General features: G+C 36.2%; 4 protein-coding genes across 5 annotated transcripts; 2 read left to right on the forward strand and 2 right to left on the reverse strand.

The window, feature by feature from the left end:
- The first annotated feature begins 280 nt into the window (after positions 1–280).
- LOC106712220 (integrator complex subunit 8) lies at positions 281–6,111 on the forward strand. The gene is made up of 9 exons (XM_045686299.1): positions 281–470; positions 712–921; positions 1,502–1,599; positions 2,552–2,682; positions 2,773–4,357; positions 4,466–4,640; positions 4,719–5,064; positions 5,273–5,516; positions 5,872–6,111. The coding sequence occupies exons 1-9, from the start codon at positions 353–355 to the stop codon at positions 6,109–6,111; spliced, it is 3,147 nt and encodes a 1,048-aa protein (XP_045542255.1). The 5' UTR covers positions 281–352.
- Positions 6,112–8,274: 2,163 nt separating this feature from the next.
- Positions 8,275–16,019, reverse strand: LOC106712319 (sodium-dependent phosphate transporter 1-B). Of its 2 annotated transcripts, none has more exons than XM_014504833.2 (10): positions 15,909–16,019; positions 14,798–15,373; positions 14,078–14,323; positions 13,714–13,896; positions 13,413–13,568; positions 12,363–12,838; positions 9,901–10,130; positions 9,606–9,791; positions 9,367–9,513; positions 8,275–9,175 (listed from the first exon to the last, which is right to left on the reverse strand). In XM_014504833.2, exons 2-10 carry the CDS (start codon positions 14,988–14,990, stop codon positions 9,085–9,087), a joined length of 1,908 nt encoding a protein of 635 aa, XP_014360319.2. In that variant the 5' UTR covers positions 14,991–15,373; positions 15,909–16,019; the 3' UTR covers positions 8,275–9,084. The 2 variants fall into 2 exon arrangements, with proteins under 2 accessions (XP_014360319.2, XP_014360318.2); XM_014504832.2 differs by having other exon boundaries at positions 15,847–16,019.
- Positions 16,020–17,789: 1,770 nt separating this feature from the next.
- LOC106712334 (presenilins-associated rhomboid-like protein, mitochondrial) lies at positions 17,790–21,152 on the forward strand. Its single transcript, XM_014504847.2, has 9 exons — positions 17,790–17,942; positions 18,015–18,207; positions 18,344–18,472; positions 18,551–18,713; positions 18,793–18,888; positions 20,006–20,130; positions 20,224–20,325; positions 20,564–20,661; positions 21,001–21,152. Exons 1-9 carry the CDS (start codon positions 17,896–17,898, stop codon positions 21,089–21,091), a joined length of 1,044 nt encoding a protein of 347 aa, XP_014360333.2. The 5' UTR covers positions 17,790–17,895; the 3' UTR covers positions 21,092–21,152.
- Positions 21,153–21,346: 194 nt separating this feature from the next.
- LOC106712310 (S-formylglutathione hydrolase) lies at positions 21,347–23,128 on the reverse strand. The gene is made up of 5 exons (XM_014504822.2): positions 23,031–23,128; positions 22,720–22,943; positions 22,125–22,370; positions 21,813–22,032; positions 21,347–21,600 (listed from the first exon to the last, which is right to left on the reverse strand). Exons 1-5 carry the CDS (start codon positions 23,055–23,057, stop codon positions 21,418–21,420), a joined length of 900 nt encoding a protein of 299 aa, XP_014360308.2. The 5' UTR covers positions 23,058–23,128; the 3' UTR covers positions 21,347–21,417.
- Between the last annotated feature and the right edge of the window lie 1,328 nt (positions 23,129–24,456).

Raw genomic sequence — 24,456 nt, forward strand, 5'->3', positions numbered from 1 at the left:
TCAAATAGAAAAGTAGGTTTACCAAAATGAAAAGGAAAATATTGAAACTATTGTTAATATAGTACGTTCCCGTTACGTGTGTCTTTTCAAATTATTTAAAAATCAAAATGCCATAATGTCATCTGTCATTGCGACATTGACATATTTTGATTTGACTTTACGTTGTAAATAACCTAGGTTTTTATGAATCGGTTATAAGTACTTCCATTAATTTCCAATTTCCATTAACCATTTAGAATAAGTAAGATAGCAATATAAATCTTAATAAAAACAACAGGGTTACTGAAAAAAAAACCCGAAGACTTCTTCTGATGATATATTTTTCTTATATGAGATTAGTAGGTTCTAAGCAATGGATGTAGATTTGTTAAGACCAGGAACTGTGCCCATATCACCGGACACTATCCTGTGGTTTGAATTTATACTTGATCCTACTCTATTAAAAAAACACCTTAGCAAACCAAATCCAGGTTAGTAAATTGTCATCATTATTCTAATATTATACATTTGATTTAATAAATTTTTACCCTCATGAATTTTGTGCATATGTATGCTTTCATGCATGTAAGATCCATTTTGACCTCTAGGAGCCTAAATTGATTTTAATGAGTGAAGTGTTGTTCTATGAGTGAGGTTCCATTCAGATTCTTCCTTTGTGTGACAGTTGGGTTTTTGGTTTTAAACTAACAAATAACATTTTCTTAATTACAGAACCATCAGCATGTGAGCTTATAGAAGAGTTCTTATCAGTTGATGCTAAGAATTATTCAGTATCAAAAGCAGCAAGTGAAAGAGTTGTCGATGTGGACGGTCCTCCCAGTCCTCCAACAGTGACGACGACACCTTTACAATTTTCTAGAAAACAACTAGCACTGAAGATTTTAGCTCTTAAGATAGCTGCCTCACTTAATTGGAACTTGGGTAATCTTATTTAAATTATATACTGTTTAGTATAAAAATGACGTAAAACACTGTAATATCAATCTTATTCTGTTTACGTTAATGGTACCACTAACTGAGGGAGGAGCCCTCAAGTAAGAAAAGTGGGCAAATTATATTTCTGCAACATTTTGGTTCAAACCAAAAACAATTCAATATGTTCTGGATGTTGAATCGTCTATTAAGTTTTGTTAGATTAGCTAGTACTTTTCAGAATTCTAAATTCGGATACTGAGGCAATAAGGTTTAAATATGAACTATCTCATATAAAACTGTATATAGTATAGTTAAGTATGAAAGGACTTTATTTTAATGAAACACATGAATATTGATGACAATAATAAGAGGCCTTAGCGACAAGTCTGACTGCCCGATAGTGTGACACTGGGTGCGTGCACATGTCCGCATGACTGGCGACAAACTGTCTTGATTCTTAGTTCTCTTGTCAGCGTTTATGTGTGTGTAATATTTTTCCAAAACTAATGTAATACTTTTTCCAATATGTATATCTACCTAATGTTACATGAAATAAATAAATAAATAATTTAGCAAATTATTACAGATGTATTTGAAACAAAATTACCACCACAAATACAGCAACAGTTGATGCAAGATCTTGTTTATGTAGCTACTGACACAGCATTTGCAGTTCCACCACAGGTAAATATGTTTCTAGCATGCTGTTATGGAATAAACTCATTAAGTTCTGTTCAGTTTCACACGGAAATCTAAACTCTATGGCTCCTATGAATAAGGGTCAATGTGCAATTTGACTTTTCAGAAGAGGCTCTCAAAGTTTCAACCATATAGAAAAAGATGCCGCATAGGTCCTTTTACTTTAGCAAAAAAACACATTGGCCTTCATACATAGGTAACATCGAACTATGTTAACAAAGAAACTTAAATCTCTGCTGAAGGCTGATGTAACAACTATTTTGTCAAGAATGTTGTAATTTTTTTTTATTTGGGTTAATATGTCATCAGTTAAAACTCTCCTCAGATGTGTTAAGTGACCTTATTATATTTGTGGGTACTGTCCAATAAGGGCACTATTACCCATAGTGTATTATGTTCAAAGACTGGCATATGGCAGAATATCCTTTTTCTATCCGGTTTACACAATTTTTGCATTTAAGATATGACACCAGTTAATTAGAATGCATTTTTAGCCTCTAGTTATTTTTAATGGAATTTGTGAAATTTTCCTTGATACTTGATAGAATTTTTAGGTTTGAATGTATTTTATGAACCATTGGGAATTAGGGAGTACATAAGATGATATTTTGCACTCTAAATCATATTTGTATTGGAGTTACTGGCACTCTCCTAGATCTGTAGATTATATAACCTGCTGGAATAGGTTGCTGCTTGCGCATTTGCCACCATATCTTATTAATATTATAAATGCGAATATTTCGATGGATGGATGGATGTTTGTTACAAGGTATCTTCAGAATGGCTGCGTGGATCTCGATCTAATTTAGCATATATCTAAAACACAGTCTGGAAGAATATGTAGACTAGTAATTAAGTTTTTTTAATTCCGCTAAGACAGAGTTGTGGGCGAATAGCTAGTACTAAATAAAAATAAAATATATTCGATTAATTTTAGGAAATACCGACAGAGTTATTAAACAAACCTCAAGTGCAATTTGCACTGACTTTATATCATAGATGGATACTAAGGTTTCCTGTTAAAGCCGCCCTATTCGCTAAGTCTACAAAAATACCTTTTGTACATGTGTAAGTATTTCTACTAAATATTGAAAGATATATAATTTTAATTGAATACTTATTTTATATCAATTTAATATAATCTGTCTGTTTTATTAGACCTGGAATGCAAACAGATACAGGTTACAGTCCCATGAATCAAAACTTTGAGAAAATACTTCGAATGTGTGACACATCTCGCCTGCAAAGTATTAAGTATTTAGAAAGTGTTCTAGCTGAATGTACAACTTACAGAAGTCCTAAACAAATTAAAATACCAGTAATGGAGACATTTATACATCTGACAGAGGATTGTAATGATATGAACCACAACTGGAATGCAGGGGATGTCTTCATTAACCAGTATGAACTTGGAATGCAAATTCATTTTGATCTATGTTATAATTACTTCTTTTATGGACAACATGATATGGCAAAAAAACATATACTCGGATGCAGAGAAAATGCAAAACTTCTTGAAAAAATTGTGGAAATAAAGGGTTATGGATTTCAAAGAGAAATGCCTTGGAATAATTTTAATTATGCTAGCATGACAAATGATGATATTATAGGTTATATAAGAGCTCTAAATTTAGGCTACGAATTGCTTAATGAAGAACCTACGCTTTTGCAAAAACTTCAAGAGTCTGTAGCTAATCATTATGCAGGGATCATAGCCATTTTACAAGCCGACAACCTGGCTAGAGAAATCCCGATGATTCATCGAGAAGTTGTAGAATTAGATATACAAGGATCGGCTTCCAGTGGTGCCTTTACTGTTGCTAGAGATCTATTAAATAGAGTATCAGCACTAAACGCCGTGAGATACGCTCTCGAAGGTGGCATACCGTCAACACACCCTGATTTCCTTAATAAGCTTAAAACTCTGGGTAACAAATTTTATGACTTACTATTTTGGGCTCTAGGCCCCGTTTTACAATCTAACTTATCAGAAGATGACTGGAGCAAGTTAAACATTTTCTTTTTACATTTAGCAACGTCCCAATGCAATATACCAATCGATAGAATAGACGAGTACTTAAAAAAATATGTTGGTGCAGAATCGAGCGATAAGATACGAAAGAAATTAATATCTGATGATAATTTGGAACAAATTATCAATGATCCCATGAATAGTGACGATGAGAACATGGATATTCCAAGAGAGCTCCTCACCGGCGACTGGGATACACCAGATTTCGATTCTAAAAGCGTCGCCGAACTCGGAATGGGAAAGCTGAAGAAGCTACTTATAGAGGCTTCGACGGCTGACGATGTGCGAATGTGTTTGGTCACGTTAGCAATTACGTCGCCTTCGTCTCCGCTCTGGAAAATAAGTCCGTCATGGAAGCCTGCCGGCACCTTGGGCAATGCTCTAGTGTCTTTGCCTCGAGGATTCTTGCAAGACTTTGGATACGTAGTTTCCGGTGCGGCGCGAGCGAGGGCCGAGGCCGGATGTTCCCGCGTCGCTCTATCTTTGCTCTCCGTGTTGGAAAGCGAGGTCCGCAACCAGCTCGGCGGGGGCTCGGACTCGATAATGTACCGGCTGTGTCGCCTGTTGTCATGGGAAGTCCTTTACTTACAAGTGAATGTCATGCTCAGCGAGTGGCCGCACCACCGTCTCAACTTGACAGTGCTGGCCAACAAATGCAGGGCTGCTATCACCGCCGCCGCATCTGGTGACAGCGTTCCGCCTCGACCGCAGGTAAGTGAACGAGGGTTATATTTTTATGATGTGTGCAACAAAATATAATCTGTATTTGCAGGAAAAGAAATGCAGCTGGTTTACTTGATATGTAAAATGGTAATGTAGGTGGTGGAGGCGTGCTGGACGTGCCTGGTGAACGCGTGCGAGTGGGAGGGTGTGTCGGGCGGGGTGGGGGGAGTGGGGGGCGCGGGCGAGGCGGCCGCCGCGCTCTGCGCCGCCTGCCTCGAGCTGCAGCGCGGCAAAGCCACCAGGAAATTCCCACGCGCCTTGTGGGACTACGGTATACAGTTATTACATTTCATATGAGCCGGATTTTTCATGTTGGCACAAATATGTTACATTAAGTGTTTGATTTCAGCTCTTTCGGTATACTGCAACGGTACTAACGGTCCGGTAAAGCGAACTTCCAGTGGAGTGCCCTCGCACTCCCGCGACGCATCTAACTCGTCTGAAGCGAGGAACTCGTTCAACGCGTTCCTGGCGAGCCTGAGAGAGCCCCTGGCCATCAGCGTCATGTTCTCGCTCCTCGCCAGGATATACAATCTGATAATAGACGATAGCTCCTTGGAACTGGTCGTGGAGTACACCACCCTTTGGCCTTCCACCATATCCAATATGAACAACTACAATACCAAACATATTATCGAATCTCTCACGGATCTACTCGAAAGAAGCCTGAAGTTGTACCCTTATAATACCTCCTGGTGAGTATTATTAAATAAAAAACGTCAGTTGAACGAACTATTTTTTTTTTTGTATTTGACAAAAAATTTGATAGTATTGAAGCATTTGAAATGCCTATATTTGAAATGTTAATTGGTGCCAAATACACATTTCAGTTAAATTAAATTCTGTTGAATTTATTAAGTCGTAACGATTAAATCTTTAAGATAACCTCAATAAATTGGTCAGGCTCCGGCTGTACGGGGACGTGGAGATGTGCGGCGGGCGGTGGGGGGCGGCGCTGCGGCGCTACCTGTGCGCGCTGGCGGCGGGCAGCTGGCACTTCGCCAAGCGCGCTCCCGACGAGGGCAGCATAGCGCGCCGCGCCGCCCGCTGCTGCCAGGCTCTCGGCGCGCCCACGCAGGCCGCCGCGCTCTGCCAGCTGCCCGACGAGCCCGACTACACCACCGCATTCAAGTGCCTCGCAGAAAAGGTCTCTACCTTTTATTGTATAGTGTTCTTGCGTTTTTGGTGCATCTTTTTTGTCCTCAAATTTGCAAACCCGAGTCTTGACATACCATTAATCACTTGTGATGTTTCAAGAATTCTTATGAATCGTTGGTTATTTTAGAAATGTATATCTATATACTCGTATATAAAAGAAAGTCGTGTTAGTTACACTATTTATAACTTAAGAACGGCTGAATCGATTTGACTGAAAATTGGTGGGCAGGTAGCTTAGAACCAGGAAACGGACATAGGATAATTTTTACCCCGTTTTCTATTTTTTATTCCGCGCGGACGGAGTCGCGGGTAAAATCTAGTTTTTATATGTTTTACGTATTTAGAGCGGCAACGCGGCGGACGCGATGGACGCGTACTACGGCTGCCTGTGGGACGGCACGCTGCTGGAGGTGGCGGTGGCGCTGCACGCGCGGCGCGGGGAGGGCGGCAGACGCGCGCGCGCGGTGAAGGCGGCCGGCGCGCTCGAGCTCAACGCCAACAACAGCGAGGACATCCAGCGCGAGGCGGCCGCCGTCAGGCGCGCGCGTCTGCTCAGAGCCCTCACCAATCAATACGTCGCCTAACAGAGATCAATAAATATATTATTAATAATTCATTGTTTCTTTCCATATGGTGGAAATTCAGTCGGCCGTCCCAGGTATCGTCGGGTATATACAATGGTTCAATCCACTCCGAGACTTTGAACTTCTTGGTATTTTCCTTCTTTTCGTAGGTTTAAATAGCTTTGCGATTGTTTCCTTACTAATCGTAAACTTTTGATTTCGACGATTTTAAGCTAACCGATTATAGTCTAAGATCCCGCTGCAGGATTGGTGTGCTCATCGACTTTTTGTTTAAAACCAAATTTTTATGTTTATTTATAGTTAAGAGAATATATATTTACTAGGGTGCCTATCAAAATTTGGCCGCCATTATTTTTAAAAAAATTATTTTTAATAGATTTTTGGTAAAAAATTTCGTTTATTTATTTTTTAAATAAAATAACGTCTACATAACGGTAATTAATATCAAGATTCTAAAAAATTACGGTTGCCGTTGCGCACCTGGCCGCACCTCTTTGCAGCCAGATGTAAACAGGTATGATTTCGATAAATTTATACGTTTATAACCTATTTTTATTAATTATATGTCAAATTAAAGCTAATTTTTTTCTATTAATTATCATATAAAGTTGCTCAATTAAATCTGGCCGCAAATAAGGGTTGCTGGCTGTTAAAGATAATAAATATTTAAGGTAGAGTGAAAGAGAGTTAGCGCGTAACATCATTTGTCAGACGAGGACAGCGATTGCCGGCTGTGCGACGCTTTTAAGCCATTGCGCATGCGTCGAATGTTAGTGTTCTCAACTGAACAGATGCGGCATTTTTATTCTAACATAAAAACCACGCTGTTTTGGAGTTCGTAATAAACAACGTTTTATATTTACATTGTTATTTTTCTTTTACTTAAGTCACCTTGGTTTTTTTTTTTTTTTTTTTATTTAATATTAAATATCGACGTTCTAATTAGCAAATTATCTAACTCCTTTTTAGAGAATCTTCTATTTGTACGAAAAAAAACAATTACTTCAAAATTTATTATCATTTAAAAAAACCATTTAAAATTATTTATATCTAATAGAGATATAATATTTAAGTTTGAATCATTCAAATAATTTGTAATTGGATTATTGCTTCATCAAAATGTTAAAAAAATCACCCTCTAAAAAATTCAGAGTTAGACAAATTCCTAACTAGACCGTCGATATATCAAATCAATATTAATTTTTTGTTGCAATTTTTAAATTTGTCATTTTGAAAAAAATTACATATTTTTTGGAGTATTTATTATAAGTCGTCTCTATTACTCCCCGGTGGTTGAGAACACTAACGTTCGACGCATGCGCAATGGCTTAAAAGCGTCGCACAGCCGGCAATCGCTGTCCTCGTCTGACAAATGATGTTACGCGCTAACTCTCTTTCACTCTACCTTAAATATTTATTATCTTTAACAGCCAGCAACCCTTATTTGCGGCCAGATTTAATTGAGCAACTTTATATGATAATTAATAGAAAAAAATTAGCTTTAATTTGACATATAATTAATAAAAATAGGTTATAAACGTATAAATTTATCGAAATCATACCTGTTTACACCTGGCTGCAAAGAGGTGCGGCCAGGTGCGCAACGGCAACCGTGATTTTTTAGAATCTTGATATTAATTACCGTTATGTAGACGTTATTTTATTTAAAAAATAAATAAACGAAATTTTTTACCAAAAATCTATTAAAAATAATTTTTTTAAAAATAATGGCGGCCAAATTTTGATAGGCACCCTAGTAAATATATATTCTCTTAACTATAAATAAACATAAAAATTTGGTTTTAAACAAAAAGTCGATGAGCGCACCAATCCTGCAGCGGGATCTTAGACTATTACGATGAATCACGTTTAGGAAGTGTCCTAAGTGTACATCCTTCCAGTACTACGCACAGGCTCTACTCTAAATCATGGTCGTTGATACGAACAGGAAGTTTTTTAAGCGACCGATGCGCAAGTTGAATGATAGAAAAATAAAACAATATAATCGAACTATTGACCTTTATTCAACAATTACATAACAAAGAGTAGAGGCGTATTTATTTGCGGTAATCAAAGATCTTAAAGTTATTCTTAAAATTACTTCCAGAACATTAAATTATTAATTGTACAATCTTTTAAATAAATAACATAATGTGAGGAGGAGTTAAAATACTGTGCTTTTCTATGACATACATATAACTTTATAGATACTACAGTAAGTAAGTACAGTTATTATTAAAGTAATTTTGGTAACTTAAATGATGTCTAACACAACGCCTCTAACTCTAACTACTGTAGAATCACACATTATTAACGCAGATGCAGTAAAACACTTTCCAAACAAAAAGCAAATTACACATCTCTCCTAAATTAACTTTCGTCCGGCGAAATCTTAGAAAAAATCAGGGCAGTTGTTTTTAATGGAATGTTTTCTTCAAGAAGGAATTAATAAGGTGAATTGTAATACAGTAAGTTAAACGTTATTGTACTATAAGGCCATTCGTACACAAGATAACGTATAGTTTCAAATCCTGGCGATTTTAGTACATTACAATGTTATGGAGGTGCGTACACAGGCACGCGTCATCGATCTTTTGTATTTTAATCGCCAAAACTAGTCGCTCGCAACCTGTTTCTTCAGACCGTCGTGAGAGAAGTTGCTGCGATTTTCAAGATGGTGGACCCAATCCATACCTAGTTGACATTTCGAATAATATTTTGAATAGATTTCGATTCAACGAGACTCGCAACGCAAGAATGCAATATTGGTTTCGAACATTTACTTTACCTTGTGTACGGAGGGATTCCTATTGAGATATCAAATAAAGCAAAAACACAAAAATCTATTGAAATAGAATTACTTGGGCTGTAAAATGTGGATCCTGTTGGAAACATTCATCTATCTAGTTGACATCTTGCCCTACAAAGTGTCGCGCGACTTATATTTAGATACGAATTGACGCATGCACGTGCTTAGACAACGAACTTCTCCAAGGCAAGCATTACAAGCGACGCCATTCCCGCCACCGCCGGCACTGTCACCAACCACGCGAATATTATATTCCTGCAAAAAAGTAAGTAATAAACACTTTATCGTCATTTAGACCCTTTTTCTACAAGGCACGCGAAGTTGTGTGCAGGTTACAAGGTTACAGGTGTGAAGGTTAACTGCAGTGCCAGAGAAAATTGTAAATAAAAAGGTCAATTGTGCGGATATGTGTCATAATATTGTCTTACGTTGTAAGCGAAGATTACCTGAAGAGACTCCAATCGACTGATTTCTCGGAGAAGTATCCGACGCAGACCACGGAGCCGACCTTGCAGTGTGTGGTGGAGACGGGCAGGCCTGCCTTGCTCGCCACCAGCACCGTCAACGCCGCGCCCAGCTCGATTGTGAATCCCCTGATATACATTTGAACAAACTAGGTCACATTGACGATCAACGTCTTCTAAACAGATACATAACTTATCAGCAGAATAGGTATAGCACATACGTATCGGCAGTGATGCTAGTGAGGTCCTCGCCCACGGTCTGTATGACGCGGCGGCCCCACAGCCACAGACCGAGCGCGATGCCAACGCCCCCGAACACGAGGATGGCGAGCGGAGTCTCCGCGCGCGCGTGCGCCCCGCCCTCCGAGTACAGCAGCCACAGCGCAACCAGCGGACCGATCGCGTTACTGCACACACAACATGATAAATGGTAATGCTAATGATGGCAGGTTAACTTGAAAAGAGAGGGGTCTAGAAATAAAATATAAGAATATAGCAATCCTTGTGTTCACAAACCTGACATCGTTTCCTCCGTGAGCGAAGGCACCGAAGGTCGCGGTGAGCACTTGCAGGAAGGAGAAGAGACGCAGCGTGTCGGGAGGTGGGGGCGGGGGGGCGCGGCGGGGGCTGCCGGCGCGCAACAGCGGCGCCGCGCTGGAGTTTGGCGTCAGCGCCGGCAACGCCGCCCGCCCCTCCCGCAGCTCGCGCCCGTCGCGCTCTATGCTCCACGCGCTGCTCTCCGGACCCTACCATTTATCGTCTTACACCACAAGAAAGACAAAGTAGAGTAGTAGGCCTCCTCACGTAACATTTGCTTGTACTTATTTACAATACACATTCATTATTAAGTGGAACTGAGTTTTTGATATTTACTATTTACAGAGCTGGGCATTAACTCGTTAATCCGTTAATCGTTAATTAACGAAGTTAACATTTTCCTTAACGGATTAACTTTTAAGTTAAATTCAAAAAGTGTTAACGCTCTTGTTAACTTCCGTTAAATTTCACTTCCGTTAATTTAGTCCGTTAATTGTAACAATAGACACTTATTGACATGTTGTCATTTTATTTAAATTAAGCATCAGGCTACATTCGTAAGTTCGGCTATGTTCGGGGACCGTCGGCGAGTCGAATGGTGACCGAGAACGAGAGAGAACGAGCGAGTCCGAGTGTATGTAGGTTATACAATACACCGAGCGGCCGGGAAAGACGTGATCAAAAGAGTACCGCAGAATCCTTGTTAGAAAATAGTGACGATTTAACCAAACTTACCTCTATCAAATATTGCGAAGTTTAGGCGCTAGACACCTTCAAAGTTTATTAATTATTTCACATTACACAAATATCTCGAAAAGTCTATATTACATTTTATTCACATTAAAACTGGTTTTCATTTATTTAACATCACTTTTTTTTAGAACATGATTTTGTTATAAAATCAACATAAGGTACGAAAGTACTTTATTCTAAATACATACACTTTGTCTTATACGTGAAACGCAAAAATCTAGTAAAAAAGATAAACACTGCGTTGAATTGCAATCAAAATAATCAAGTGTGCATAACTCTTCAACGTCGTAACTAAATTACAACTAAACTTTGTTGGCGACGAAAATGTTTATTTTAATATTGAAGTTTAAAGACAGCAAAAAATATAAAAAAAATCGTTTATGGTTCATTTGAAAAAGCGTATAAATAGGATTTTTTTGTCATTGCGTAGATAAGAAACAAACAATGAAAAATAAATTTAAAAATACGAAAGACGAAATGTGCACGCAATAAACATTCCTCAAAAACAAAAGGGATTTAGGTGTTTATTACCGTCGTTTGTTTTTTTGGGGCTTCTTCATAGTCAACGAAAAATAATTTTGCACTTTAAAAATATGAACAAAGGATCAAATGGACAGCCGCACAGAGAATGCGATAACGAACTCGATGGATTTATGGCCCCAACCCTTCTAATGGTCGGGGATGCACGTGCGCTGCGTAAAGACAATAGCGAAGATAATTTGTTTGTTTACAAAAAAAAAGTATACGATAAAACTAGAAAGAATGAGGAAAAAGATAAAATAATTATGTTAGTGAAATAATGTTAAATTGTGTTATACTAAAATTAATATATGAAATGTCGTCGGCACAAGTGACCTTTACAAACATAAAAAACAATCTCAAACAAAAAGCACTGAAAAGTAACAAAATAATGTCATGAAAACCCTCTAAACTCTAAAGAAAGTTCTCTTCTTTCTTGTAACATATCTATATTGTATAATTATTGTTATTTCGCAGTCGGTGTCGGCCGAAGTAAATAGGTGACATTTTATATTTGAGATGTATTAAACATACTTACGTTTATGTCCCTTCTTACTGCATTTTGTTTGAGATTTGAGATTGATATTCTTTTGAATATTACCATAATACGAGTATGTCTCACTGTTTAATAGAAAACTTGTGTTGTCTAAATTTAGTTAGCTCTCTAATTTCGTGAAGTTGGATGGTCGATAAAAAAATGACTGAAAAGGTCAATTGTCCATCATTGTCAGTGAAGTATATAAGTGTGTGTAACTAGTGCATGCTATGTCATTAATATCGTACAGGCAGTAGTACATCACCCCAATCGTCAAAATTTTATTTGAGTATATTATATAACTAAACTATAGATAGGATTAGCGCTCGCCCGAGATTTCGTAAGCGCAGTAAAAACATAGCCTAAGTTCTATTGAAAGTCTCGACTAAATCAGTCCATATGATTTGGAGATTATTCGTATGGCCATTTCCCGCTTGCGCCCTATACTCGTAATATAAACCAAAATTAACTTTAACTGTTAACTTTAACTTGCGTTAAATTTTCTTAAATTAAACGCTTTAACGATTAACGAAGTTAAATTTTTATTTAACGAATTAACGATTAACGAAGTTAACTTTTTGATTAACTGTGCCCACCTATGACTATTTATTTGTATCGTCGGGAATATACAAACCTTGTCGAGCCGAGGCGGCGGCGGTGGTGGCGAAGCATTCGCTCTGTTGCTCTCTCCCCGGGCTATAGTATCACAGGAGTCACCGAGGAAGCCATTTCTCGAGCCGGAGCCGTAGCTCTCGCCCATGCCCGCGAGCTGCGACGAGTCCAAGCTCTTGCAGCAGCTCAGAGTCTCGTCGATATACTTTAAGGTGTTGATTTGAGGGTCTGCGTCTACTAATTGAAGTCTTGAATGGTTCGGCGGGCTCAAACTTCTCGAGAGGATGCTGCAGTCGTCCATGGTGGCCAGCAAAGCTCGGTTCCTCGCGTTCATCTCTCGCACGTCCATAGAACCTTTGTCGGCGTCGCTCAGTGTTACCATCTCAGCGCTCTCAGCGATCGCCTCGAGGAGTTTTCCGTCGTCTGACAGCAAAGATGTAGGACGCTGCACTATTCCACTTTTGTCGAAATGTGTCGGTGTGTTCGCTGGTGTTGTTTCTAAAATACACAATGCAAGTTATGCTTTGTTGATGTAGGAATGCAAAGTTGTTAATTCTAGTAGATTACTTCCGGACTTTCTTCATATAAAGCTGCTTGTGTGTGGCGATGAACAAATATTACTTAGCGCCCTAATTAGTCCACTAGAGCAATTTTATGCCATAGTCCGTAACCTCATTTTGTTGAATAGCTCGTAATATAAAACTAAATTGTCCAAAGCAATATTTGTCATACGCAAACTGTTTTCAAAGCTAAATGCGCCCGTGACCTGCTATTTCTACGGCCATTCATACATTTTCGTGTCGCTGATTAAGAAACGTTAAAGACCTGGGCTTTGTAAGCGTCAACGCTCCACGAATCCAGGTCAACATTTTCCTCGTTAAAATGCCTTTAGTGCATTTGTTGGAAATTAAATTCCATCCCTCATCCTCTTTTCAAGATAATTATGGTTCGAGCTAAAGTTATTTTTACCTGTTTTTTTTACCACAGAAACCTTCCCTTCTGTGCAAAAAGGTATTACCCCGAATACTTAGTTTTTTTACAGTCTTACTTATTTTAGTTTTAGCAATAATACCATTGGATAATCCTAATGTAAAGTTAACAGGCGGTGCGGAGAGGCAACGTCGGTAGTAGGGCACCAGGAAGATCCGCACGAGCGCGGCCACCAACACGCCCAGGGCAATAGACCCCGACAACGCTATCCACATCGGTATCTTGTCCATCGAAAGTACTGGGACAAATAATAACAATCAAACATTCGGTAACTTTTATATCGTGATATAGAATAGCATTTAGCAACGTCATCATTATTCTTCTTTTTTTCTCTTGTCACAAAGATAGTCTATTGAAAACGTTTTCGGTCTCAATATACTTACATTTGGGTCCATCATGCACAACACTGACAACATTGACGGCTACAGTGGCGCCATAGAAGAATGGCAGCGCGCGTAAACCGGACACGAGCGGCTCGGGCGCGCGCAAAATAAACCGACGCACCAGCCAGAACATCATGGCCGACACTGCGCCGCTTAGCGCCGGGGAGATGAACCAAGATAACACTGCAATCGATAAACTATAGAAATATAAATTACTGCAAACTGAAGTAAAAAAGCTACGTGGTATAAAACAACCTTGTAATTTTGAGCTCAAGGAATGATGAGACAGGCAATGATAATACTACTGTTGTGTGACAAAGGGATCTAACGGCGACAATCAGTGACAGTTGCAGTTCCAACTAACCGATTGCTCCGAGGGTAGACCAGCGTATGCCGACGGGTCCTTTAGCGGTGAGCGTGAAGCCGACAGTGGCGCCGACTACGGAGTGGGTGCCGGAGACGGGCAGACGCAGCGCGGTCGCCACCAGTAACCAAGCTGCACTCGCCAGCAGCGCGGCCAGGCAGCCCGCCGCCAGAAGCCGCTCACCGCCGTCCGTGTACAGCGACACGTCCAGAATACCCTTGCGCATCGTGTCTGATACCTTATAACCTACGGGATTTTGTTTACATTATATTAACATAATCCTCGTAAACCACTCGGGTAATCGTAAGTAATCCTTTAAATAGTTTCTACAGTTTAACCAGGACTTACCGCGCACCGTGTTAATTTAGAAAGAACATTAACCTAAGGTACCTATACGCTTTCAAGTCTCTACTGCTATGCAATAATCAGAAAACTTGTAAAAGTAAATTCATTATATTAAAAAAACGTAATTCTGAGTAGAAAATTCTCTAAACTAATTCAAAGTCGTGTTTTTTATATTCCAATTGGAATCTGGTAGAGTATATAAATTTTTACTAAGCCTGAAGAAAACTGTTTGCAAGAAAATATCACAAATTTTCTTATACAAACTTTTTCGATTCAATTCTTTGAAAAATTACGTTTTTTACTTTCATACATATATCCGACAATCTTTCACATGTTAATAAGAAGTATTATGTTATGTATATAATCTAAACTTACCAATCAAAACAGCCCCGGCGATCTCGAAGATAGTGGCGAGTATGCAAGCTTGTGTTAGCGTGAGCACCTTGGAGCCCACGCTGGTGCCAAACGAGTTGGCCACATCATTGGCGCCAATGCCGAAAGCCAGCATAAACGCTACCACGAAACCACATATCACCAACCAAAACAAATCTGGATCGTACGGTTCCATACTATTACTTTATTCTATTGTATTTTTATTATTTTCAATCCCTTATATAGCACCTATGCAATGTAGATTTTCTATTTATGTTTACGCAACGAAACAACTAACAATGAGCTTTGCTTCTTTCTATAAAAATGGTTAAAACTTCTCACTAACAATCCCCTTCTCCAAGTTCAAACAGTCATCGTTCCTTAGAAAAATAGGTATTAAATACAGACTTAAGATAAAGGTTATAAAGAAGATAGTAAAAGTATTTTTCCTAACATTTATAAATGATTAAAATATTAAAAATAATTCGAGTCGGGTGTTGGTAATTGTGCGTCACAACTTTGTGTGTTTAAGACGCGTTACGATTTGGAGGTATTTGTTTGATAGTTTTGGCTTCATCTCTGTAAAAAAAAAAATTACATCAATTTTATTTTTTGTAGAAAATTAAAATTAAACATGAAAATATAATGAAGGGAAATAAAAAGAAATTAAAGGTGTTTATAATTTTAAGTTACCAATACAATTTCACTTTAGTCGATAAATTGTAATTCGAATACGAATCATGATGAAATTCTGTCTACCATGTGGCCTCTTCCTACACATGGCATCCTTGCTATTGATTATCCGTTCCGTTCAATATTCCAGCTATAAAATATTAAGGGCAGCGAAAAAAAACAGGACGATGTGTCTCCAAATTAAGATTTGTACTAGCATTTGCGTCACACACTCATTAATGCCATATTACATATAACTACGTTATATTTTAAGCAAGCGTGAATGCCAATCTATTTTAAGTCTTCACTTTTAGTGATAGCTATTTAAATACTTATCTCATCTAATTAATTAAGGTAACGTATTAATGACGCGTACTTACTTTTGGAAAGTGGAATATTTTTTAACACGGAACGTTACGATCTAAGAAGCACGATATATCACCTTGGGCCTCTCAGCTGTGTACTGAAGTAACGTGGGGTCGCGCAAGTCAGGCCTCCGGCACAATAGAGCATGCGCCGAGGACACCGCCACCCCGCCGCGCACTCACCCCCTTACCGCCCCATGTTGAGTGGAACACTCGATTTGCGATTGTTTGCAAAAGAACCCCTCCTGAAATCGTAACAGTCTAATAGCAAGATAAAAAATCATGGCCCTTAACAGTTAAAAAGTAAAACAGCTAAATAATCTCACAAAATGTAAACACACTTAATAAAAGCAATAATTTCCTTTAGCTTGCTTTTACTATTACAAATGCGAATGTAAATTGCTTCGCCATCATTAAAGGTTGAATAAACATTGTAGAAAAATATTTCTTATGAGATACCTTTAGTTCTGAAAAGAAACATCCCGAGAGATAGAGAAATAACACCGTTATTCATATCCATTTACCCATTGACAAAGCCATATTTAGTCTATACGATTGTTGCCCGCGATTCCGTCAGCCCTGAATTGAAAAAAACTTAATAAGTAGCCTATTTGTTTTTCCAGACTATATTCTCCGTAATCCGTTGAGCCGTTCCGGAGATACCTTCAAACAAACATCCAGCCATCCATCCAAACGTTCGCATTTATAATACTAATAAGATTACAATATTAGTAAGATGTAAGTTACCGAATAATATCTTCAAGTTATAATACGCGAAACCCATATTGAATTTTCCAGCAAGTAAAATGTGTAAAAATTAAAAGTACGCGAAGCTGTGAATTTAGAAAGCAGAAGAATCTGAGATCATTTACAGCAATTTTTTTTTAATAAATTTTAAATCATTGCAAATAAGTCAAAAGTTCATTACACAGAAAAATAAACATATTTCTTAAGTGAGACTAATTCTTAAATAAACTTACGTTAAACATAATTAAACCTTATTCTAAACTCATGCTAAATATCCACTAAAGGAGACCCCTTAAAGATATTGAGCCCGACAGATAGTCTTTTTTTTTATGTGAACTTATTTACTACTTGTCATGGACAAATTATTTAATATTATATCTTTGGCGCCAACTGCCATCAATAGCAAAGAAAACACACGCGCGCTCTTTTTACAATGTATCTCTGTTCGCAAGACTTCTCCCAATCCAGATGGGCGCCAAAAACGTCATAGCGACGCGTCGGCTTAAACTTACCTGTTGGTGCAAAAGTTTGTTTTAAAAAGATACTTACTAGTAGTAGATACTTATATAATATATGCTATATATACATGTACTAGCTGTCGCCCGCGACTCCGTCCGCGCGCAGTTAAAAAAATGGGGGGGGGGGGGGTTATGAAAAATAGATGTTGGCCGATTCTCAGACCTACTGTATATGCTCACAAAATTTCATGAGAATCGGTCAAGCCGTTTCGGAGGAGTATGGCAACGAAAACTGTGACACGAGAATTTTATATATTAGATGTATATGTATATCTGTGTATGGATTCTACTATGACTCCTATAAGTCATTTACTTGACGAAAAAGGAAGGAAAGGAGGAAAGGTTATCTATTAAATGTCTTTGACAATACACGAGTGGGTATTTGTAGAAAATACGGTAGTATGTGATTTAAGCTTTTTTTTCCAATAACCGACTTTTAAAGAGTTGCAGATGGCTAGTCGTTAAGGAGAAAATGGGCCCTAGGGTTTACAACATAGAGGTCTTGGGACATAAAATCAAAAGATATGTTAATTCTGGTAAAATCTTAAAGGAAAGATTAAACGATTGGCATCATTTGTCATCTTTTATTTTAATTTTCAAACTTTCAAACGCAATGTGATGCGACCAAATCTGACACTGACAAGTGACAGTGACATTTTATTTAGCTAGAAGCTGTATATCAAAAGTCACAGATTTTAATTCTTTTGTAGCTACACATATAAAAATATAAAACAAAATTCTATATAGAAATAAAATATGTAACACTGGAATTAAAACAACTACAATCTAACATTTTACAATGTTTTTTCGAAATGTCCGGTCTTTTGGAGAGCTTACAATCTGTTGGTAAGATAAATCAGTGATGAAATATTAATACCTTTTGTGTAATTTTCCACTTAAATATTTAATAATTTTTAGCAAACCAGAGCTTATTAAATTAGGTTCAAGCAGATTAGGATGCGGACGTCTTAAACTCCACAATTCATTTCACAACAGCCGACGCGGTGCAAAGAGACCAAGACTCGAGCCAAATCCTTTAGACAATCTAAGCTACGAGTCCACTCCTTTAAACTCTAAAGGATTATTGAAACCGTTTCTTTTTACTGTAGGGGTAAGTGGTTGTTTTTATTTCTATTAACACACTTTCACATTCTTCAATCACCTATTGTTGAATACACACATAAAATACAATTTTACAAATAATGTTTATCTGCGAGGAACAACCTCTCTATATATTTTTGGTTTAGGTTTCCACAGCAAGTCTTGTTGGATGTGTTATTTGGGAATATGAAAATCTGCGTACCCATGCTGCCTCATTGCTCAGAAAACCTGGCACCTGGCTGAATTCTCAACAAAAAAAATATTCAACACATTCAGTAAGTTACATCAATACATATTCACTTCCACATTTGCATTTTCACCTTGATGGTACTTATTATACATTTTTTTTTCAGAAATCTGAAGTAAATCAATTAACTAAATGGTGGAACTCACTTAGACCAAGTGACAAAGTGTTCTACCCCATTTTTGCAGCTAATCTCTTAGTATTTGGGGCTTGGAGAATAAGATCCCTACAACCTTTCATGGTTAAATACTTTTGTTCAAACCCAGGAGGAGGTATATAGTTGATTTAACAAACATCTACTCTATTTTCTTATTTAAACTATTATTAAATACACAAGTGTTTTTTTTTCAGCTGCAAAATGTATTCCAATGGTACTGTCCACATTCAGCCATTACTCACCCTTTCATTTGGCAGCCAATATGTATGTTCTCTACAGCTTCATGCCAGGTACTTTTAATTTACATACTATTAGTCTCTTTTGCCACACTAAATTATTTTTTTTTAATATTAAAACTTGTAGAATTACAAATACATCGAAGTAAACATCAAATTATCATATTGAGGGGTGAAAGGCTATTTGTTTTAAGCGAAATTTTTTGCGATATTGATTTAAATATATATTCAGAATCAGGGAATTTTTCTTTGACTTAAATATATATTCAGAATCAGGGAATTTTTCTGATTCTGAATATATATATTAGGGTGATTCAAAAAAAATTTTTAATTTTTTTTTTTTAACCGATTTATTAACAACATATCAGAAAGGCGTATTTATCTTAACTGCTACATTGTACTCTAATTATCATTAATAAAAAACTATTAACCAGAATGAACATGTTCAATTATTTATTTAGATTATTAATATAAAAAATATGTGACAAAATTATATTCCATGATTACTTGTAATCATACACTTAATTCATTTATCTTATTGATATCATGTGTGCTGCAACCTACACTACGTACTAAAAACCATTTTCGAAATTTGTATTAAATAAAAATTCAATGCTTACTAATAGTTTAAGTAAAAATTTTGAGGATTGTGCAAAAAAAAAAAAATTCCAAGCATTTTTCAAATTTCGAAATTTAGTGATTTTTAAATAGCTGTAATTAGTCTTTATGTAAAGATAATTGTACTTTGTAATAGAGTTTTGGAAAGCTCGAAGACTGTACTTTAAGAATATAAAATCGTTTTTTATAAAAAATTGCGTTAATTATGTGTAAATTCAATTTAAAACAAAAAACGATTTTTCCCATGTTAATTAAATGGGAAAATAAAAAAAACAGTAGCGACCCCTTAGAGTTGAGCTATAGGGCTCGGGTTTGGTGAGAATTTTTTTAATATCAAATAGAATCATTTGAGAGGGTATCGGTTAAAAAAAAAAATTAAAAATTTTTTTTGAATCACCCTAATATATATATATATATAAAGTCAATATCGCAAAAAATGTCGCTTAAAACAAATAGCCTTTCACCCCTCGATATGATATTTAAAGTAATTGTTAGTTTCGTACAATTTTTATTTGACAAAATACTGACAATTTTAATTGTAATATCTTTTCAGCTGCTGTGGCATCTCTTGGCAAAGAACAGTTTGTCGCCATGTACTTAAGTGCAGGTGTAATAAGTAGTTTTGCCAGTGTGCTATATAAAGTTTTACTTAATCAACCAGGCTTAAGTCTAGGAGCTGTAAGTTGATTTATTTAGACATTTAAGAATAGAAGAAAATATTTAAACATACTAGATTATTATAAATGTGAAACATGTTTTATGTTCTTACAGTCCGGTGCAATAATGTCCGTTTTGTCATTTGTTTGTCTACAATATCCTGACACAAGATTAAGTATAATCTTTTTACCAATGTACACATTTGCTGCGGGTTCGGTAAGTGATTTAAATATTTTTTTACCATATTGCATATACAAATACATTATACATTTTCAAACTTTATGATATTACTACTTAATTATATTTCTTAACTTTGATTTATGCTGTTAATATCAGTGTCACTAAAATGTTTATGTAAAAAAGTGTTAAACAGTGTACATATTTCATATTTTTGCATATATCATAATCTTTCATGTGTCTTTAATTTATATCTGTACATCTCTTTTAAATACAGGCTATTAAAGCTATAATGGCTATTGACTTAGCTGGAGTTGTATTGGGTTGGAGGTTCTTCGACCATGCAGCGCATCTTGGAGGAGCTTTATTTGGAATGTGAGATTAAATCATAATTTAATAGTTTTTTCATAACTTAATTAGTCCAAATTCAATTTGGATTTAGAAGCTAAAAGAATAAATACATTGCATACCCCTTTTGCCTAGAAACTTGAGTTATATTATTACTGGCTATCACCCGCAACTCTATCTGCACGGAATTAAAAAAAACTTATTTAATAGCGTTTGTGTTCTTTCAGACCATATTCTACATGTATGCCAGATTTCATATAGATTCGTTTAGCCGTTCTGGAGATACCTGCAAACGTCCATTGATCCATCCATCTAAATATTCGCATTTATAATATTAGTATAATGTAATTTACTCATATTTTCCAGAGTGTGGTGCTACTGGGGTGGTCAACATGTTTGGGGAAACCGAGACAAATTCCTTCAGTATTACCATAACTTTAGAAAGGACACAAGATAACAATTTGGGAATACAACAAATAGATGCAATAATATTTTCCTATTAAACAAAAATAGGCAGAGCTGAAAAAAATGTTACTTGTTTATTTATTTTAATATCTATTTTAGATATCTAAATAATTATCAATAATTAAAAAACTATTTCATTGTATGAAAATTCTTTTATTGAATTATAACATATGTACAAAAATATAAATTGATTTTAAATGCAATATCATAAGTCACTGAAAGATTTACATTGCATTATGAGTATTGCACAAATGAGTAAATAAAACGGAAATGCCACATTTAAAAAAATGCAATAAAAATGATTGCAAATTAGAACAATTAAGCTTTTAAGATTTTAGCATGGAAATCAAAATGTTCACCGATGTAGGTAGATATATAGTAGTAGGAGTGATCATAGCCTTCACGCAAATTCAGGATGACAGGGACTTCTACAGACCTGCAAGCCTTTACCAAGTTTTCAGGCAGTAATTGCTTTTCAATGTAAAACTTATCAGCTGCGCCCTGGTAAATAAAATATAAATTTAATTAATTACAATTTACAGCCAAAGGAAAACTAATATTCGTAAATTATTCTAGAATTTAAACCTGAGTGCATGACTGTAAAACAAAACAGGCTCTCATAAGAAATTGGAGAGTAAAATGTATACATAATATGTTGAATATGATATGCTAAATCAATTTTTTTATACACTAAATGGTAAAATGAAAGGTACCTGATCCAAAAACAGAGTTAGTGGTGGTCCCTCATATTTCTTAACCAACTCAGTGGCATCCCACTCCTTCCACTTGTTCTCATCATCTCCAAGATATCCAGTAAAGGCTTTAACTCCCCAAGGACAGGCAGTGGGGTTGCAGATGGGTGCAAAAGCACTAACTGACTTGTACAGCCCTGGGTTTCGTAAAGTGGATACAAGGGCACCATGACCTCCCATGCTAAAAATCAATATACAAATTAACAGAAAGTTTTAAACGTGACCATAATAAAGTTACAGCTGTTGTCATAAATAAGACAAAACCATATTTACCTGTGTCCCATAATTCCAATCCTGCCAGGATCAACTACATTATCAAAAGCTTTTAGTATCAAATCATACAGCTCTTTGTTCAAGTAACTACCCATTCTGTAGTTATTTGACCATGGCTCCTTAGTTGCATCCAGATAAAATCCAGCAGAAACACCAAAATCCCATGATTCATCATCACCAGGGATTTTAACTCCTCTAGGAGAAGTGTCCGGTCCAACCACAATAATGCCATGCTCAGCTGCATATCTGTTAAAACACAAAATTATTACATTGAGACGAATAATTATAGATAAAAATTAACATAAACAATGTTAAGGTCATTGTTACAATGATAGTGATATAAAGCTAATTAAGATTATTTGAATTATCAAAATAATTTACTAATCTCACACAAAACTTATTTGCTCGTCAATCCTTTAAAATTCCATGTTGGAAGGAATCTGTGAAATTAAACCAATATTTATGCTAGTTATATAAAAATGCCATTTTCTCTAGAAATTTGGGATTACAGTTTTTTTTTTAATTGTAAATTTGATTGGTTAGTATAACTTAGTTCTATTTGTAGTACATCTTAAATATTATAACAACAACATACCTTTGGAAGCCAGACTTGGTAATAAAATTCTGTTCAGTGCAGGTGAGGCCAGACAAGTAAAAGATAACAGGCAATTTCACATCCCCTCCCTCAGCTTGTGGTGGTAAATAAATAGAAAAGTTCATTTTACATTTTAATTCAGCAGATTCATGAGTGTATACTTTTTGTAATCCGCCAAAAATTTTGTTTGATGAAACTAATTCCAAGGAATCCATCCTTAATTTCTGAAAATTAGTCACGCAATATAAAGTCAATGAAAATAAATACAACTACCTCTTTTACTCCAAGTTAAATGCCAAACTGGAACTAACATTTCGTATATCCAGATCTTGTAGCATATTTTCTTAAATAATCGACTTAACTGCACGAGAGCTGGTAATAAAATGAAACAATAATGTGATATTACGGTGATTGTGCAGAATGTAAATAACCACTTGATAAACCAATCATCTTACAAGTTAGGTTAGTGTGCCGGCAACGATTTTTGTACGTTTATAATTCGATAGATGGATGGGATAGGAGCATAGGTTAGCAAATGGATTATATAACCTTTTCGTTATAAATCATTAATTGTAAATTTTTGACTACATTAGTGATTGTTGTAATAAAAATTATTCAATCAAGTTTAAAGTTTACCTACCTTTACCTCGCCGCTTTTTATTAAGACTTAAACCGTTTTATACTTTGACCCACCAACTTAACGAGCGTTTGCTATAATTCGTTTTGGGACGTATATTACAACTACACGGAAGAAAATTTTAAGCCAATTTTGAAGGTCAAGTCCAAATATAATGTTATCAGTCACGTGACTGTGAGAATTCGACAAAATTATCAATTCACTTCACTCAATATCATATTGACGTGTGTAATCGGTGAGCTCTCAATCGGTTCAAATGTTCAGGTCACGTAGGCTTGACCGATGCGCTGCAGCTCAACAGTTAAATTGGCAGCTTTTGGCTCATCGCGATGTACTATAATAACCAAGATATAATAGACTGTAATACTAATACTAGACTTTACTAACTAAACTCTTTGACTACGTAAGTCGACGAGCCGCAAGCTGCCTGGTGACTCGCGGTTCTTGACAAAAATCATAACTCTATGCAAGTAGAAATTTAACTGAGCTGAGAGCCGGTTCACCGATCTGAACACACGTGAACCATGAGCTGATCTGCAGGTCGTCAATTTTAGTAAAGTAACGGGACGTTGGGACCATTTTTTGACCATTACCACTTGCGCGACAAATAGATGCCAAGACAAAAAATATTTTATTCCAATTTCAAACACACGAGCAATAGGGAAAAATATGGACACCAACATAAAAACCTCAACAGTGAAGGGCGATTAAGGTCGAAATATCGATTTCGATTAAATATAGGTTGTTCAGGAGGTATCAACTTTAGAATATTATATTTCAATCAACTTCACAATTAAGCCCATTGTTGCATAATTTTGATTTGATTTTAAATTATTATTTAACAACATTGAACTAACATAAAAAGACCAAAACCAGATTTGTAACCTAAAAAGGTAACTTGCCATTGAAAGTATATTAACCAATAAATAACAATTAGTTCAAAATTTAGTTATTTAATAGTAATTCTTTTAACGTAATGTAAATGACAACACTGAACAATTTTAGGATCCTTTTTTGGGTAAAATTAATTTAAAAAAAGTCCAATTTTTAGTCCATAAATTTTATTTTAATGTGATACATAATTATAATTAGTGATATGC

This window comes from Papilio machaon, chromosome 3 (assembly GCF_912999745.1).
Source record: "Papilio machaon chromosome 3, ilPapMach1.1, whole genome shotgun sequence".
Taxonomy (NCBI): Eukaryota; Metazoa; Arthropoda; class Insecta; order Lepidoptera; family Papilionidae; genus Papilio; species Papilio machaon.

Bases quoted from the DNA above. Each gene is read 5' to 3' on its own strand.
- LOC106712310 (XM_014504822.2), bottom strand. From the start codon at position 23,057: ATGCTACAAGATCTGGATATACGAAAT. The intron at 22,944-23,030 runs GTTAGTTCCAGT...ACTAATTTTCAG, and splicing joins AAGATCTGGATATACGAAAT to AAATTAAGGATGGATTCCTT. The intron at 21,601-21,812 runs GTACCTTTCATT...TTTATTTACCAG, and splicing joins TAACTCTGTTTTTGGATCAG to GGCGCAGCTGATAAGTTTTA.
- LOC106712220 (XM_045686299.1), top strand. From the start codon at position 353: ATGGATGTAGATTTGTTAAGACCAGGAACTGTGCCCATATCACCGGAC. The intron at 2,683-2,772 runs GTAAGTATTTCT...CTGTTTTATTAG, and splicing joins AAAATACCTTTTGTACATGT to ACCTGGAATGCAAACAGATA. The intron at 4,358-4,465 runs GTAAGTGAACGA...ATGGTAATGTAG, and splicing joins GCGTTCCGCCTCGACCGCAG to GTGGTGGAGGCGTGCTGGAC.
- LOC106712334 (XM_014504847.2), top strand. From the start codon at position 17,896: ATGTTTTTTCGAAATGTCCGGTCTTTTGGAGAGCTTACAATCTGTTG. The intron at 18,889-20,005 runs GTACTTTTAATT...ATATCTTTTCAG, and splicing joins TCTCTACAGCTTCATGCCAG to CTGCTGTGGCATCTCTTGGC. The intron at 20,662-21,000 runs GTGAGATTAAAT...CATATTTTCCAG, and splicing joins GGAGGAGCTTTATTTGGAAT to AGTGTGGTGCTACTGGGGTG.
- LOC106712319 (XM_014504833.2), bottom strand. From the start codon at position 14,990: ATGGAACCGTACGATCCAGATTTGTTTTGGTTGGTGATATGTGGTTTC. The intron at 12,839-13,412 runs GTATTATTGCTA...TGTGTATTTTAG, and splicing joins TACATTAGGATTATCCAATG to AAACAACACCAGCGAACACA. The intron at 9,176-9,366 runs GTAATCTTCGCT...ACTTTTTTGCAG, and splicing joins GTCGATTGGAGTCTCTTCAG to GAATATAATATTCGCGTGGT.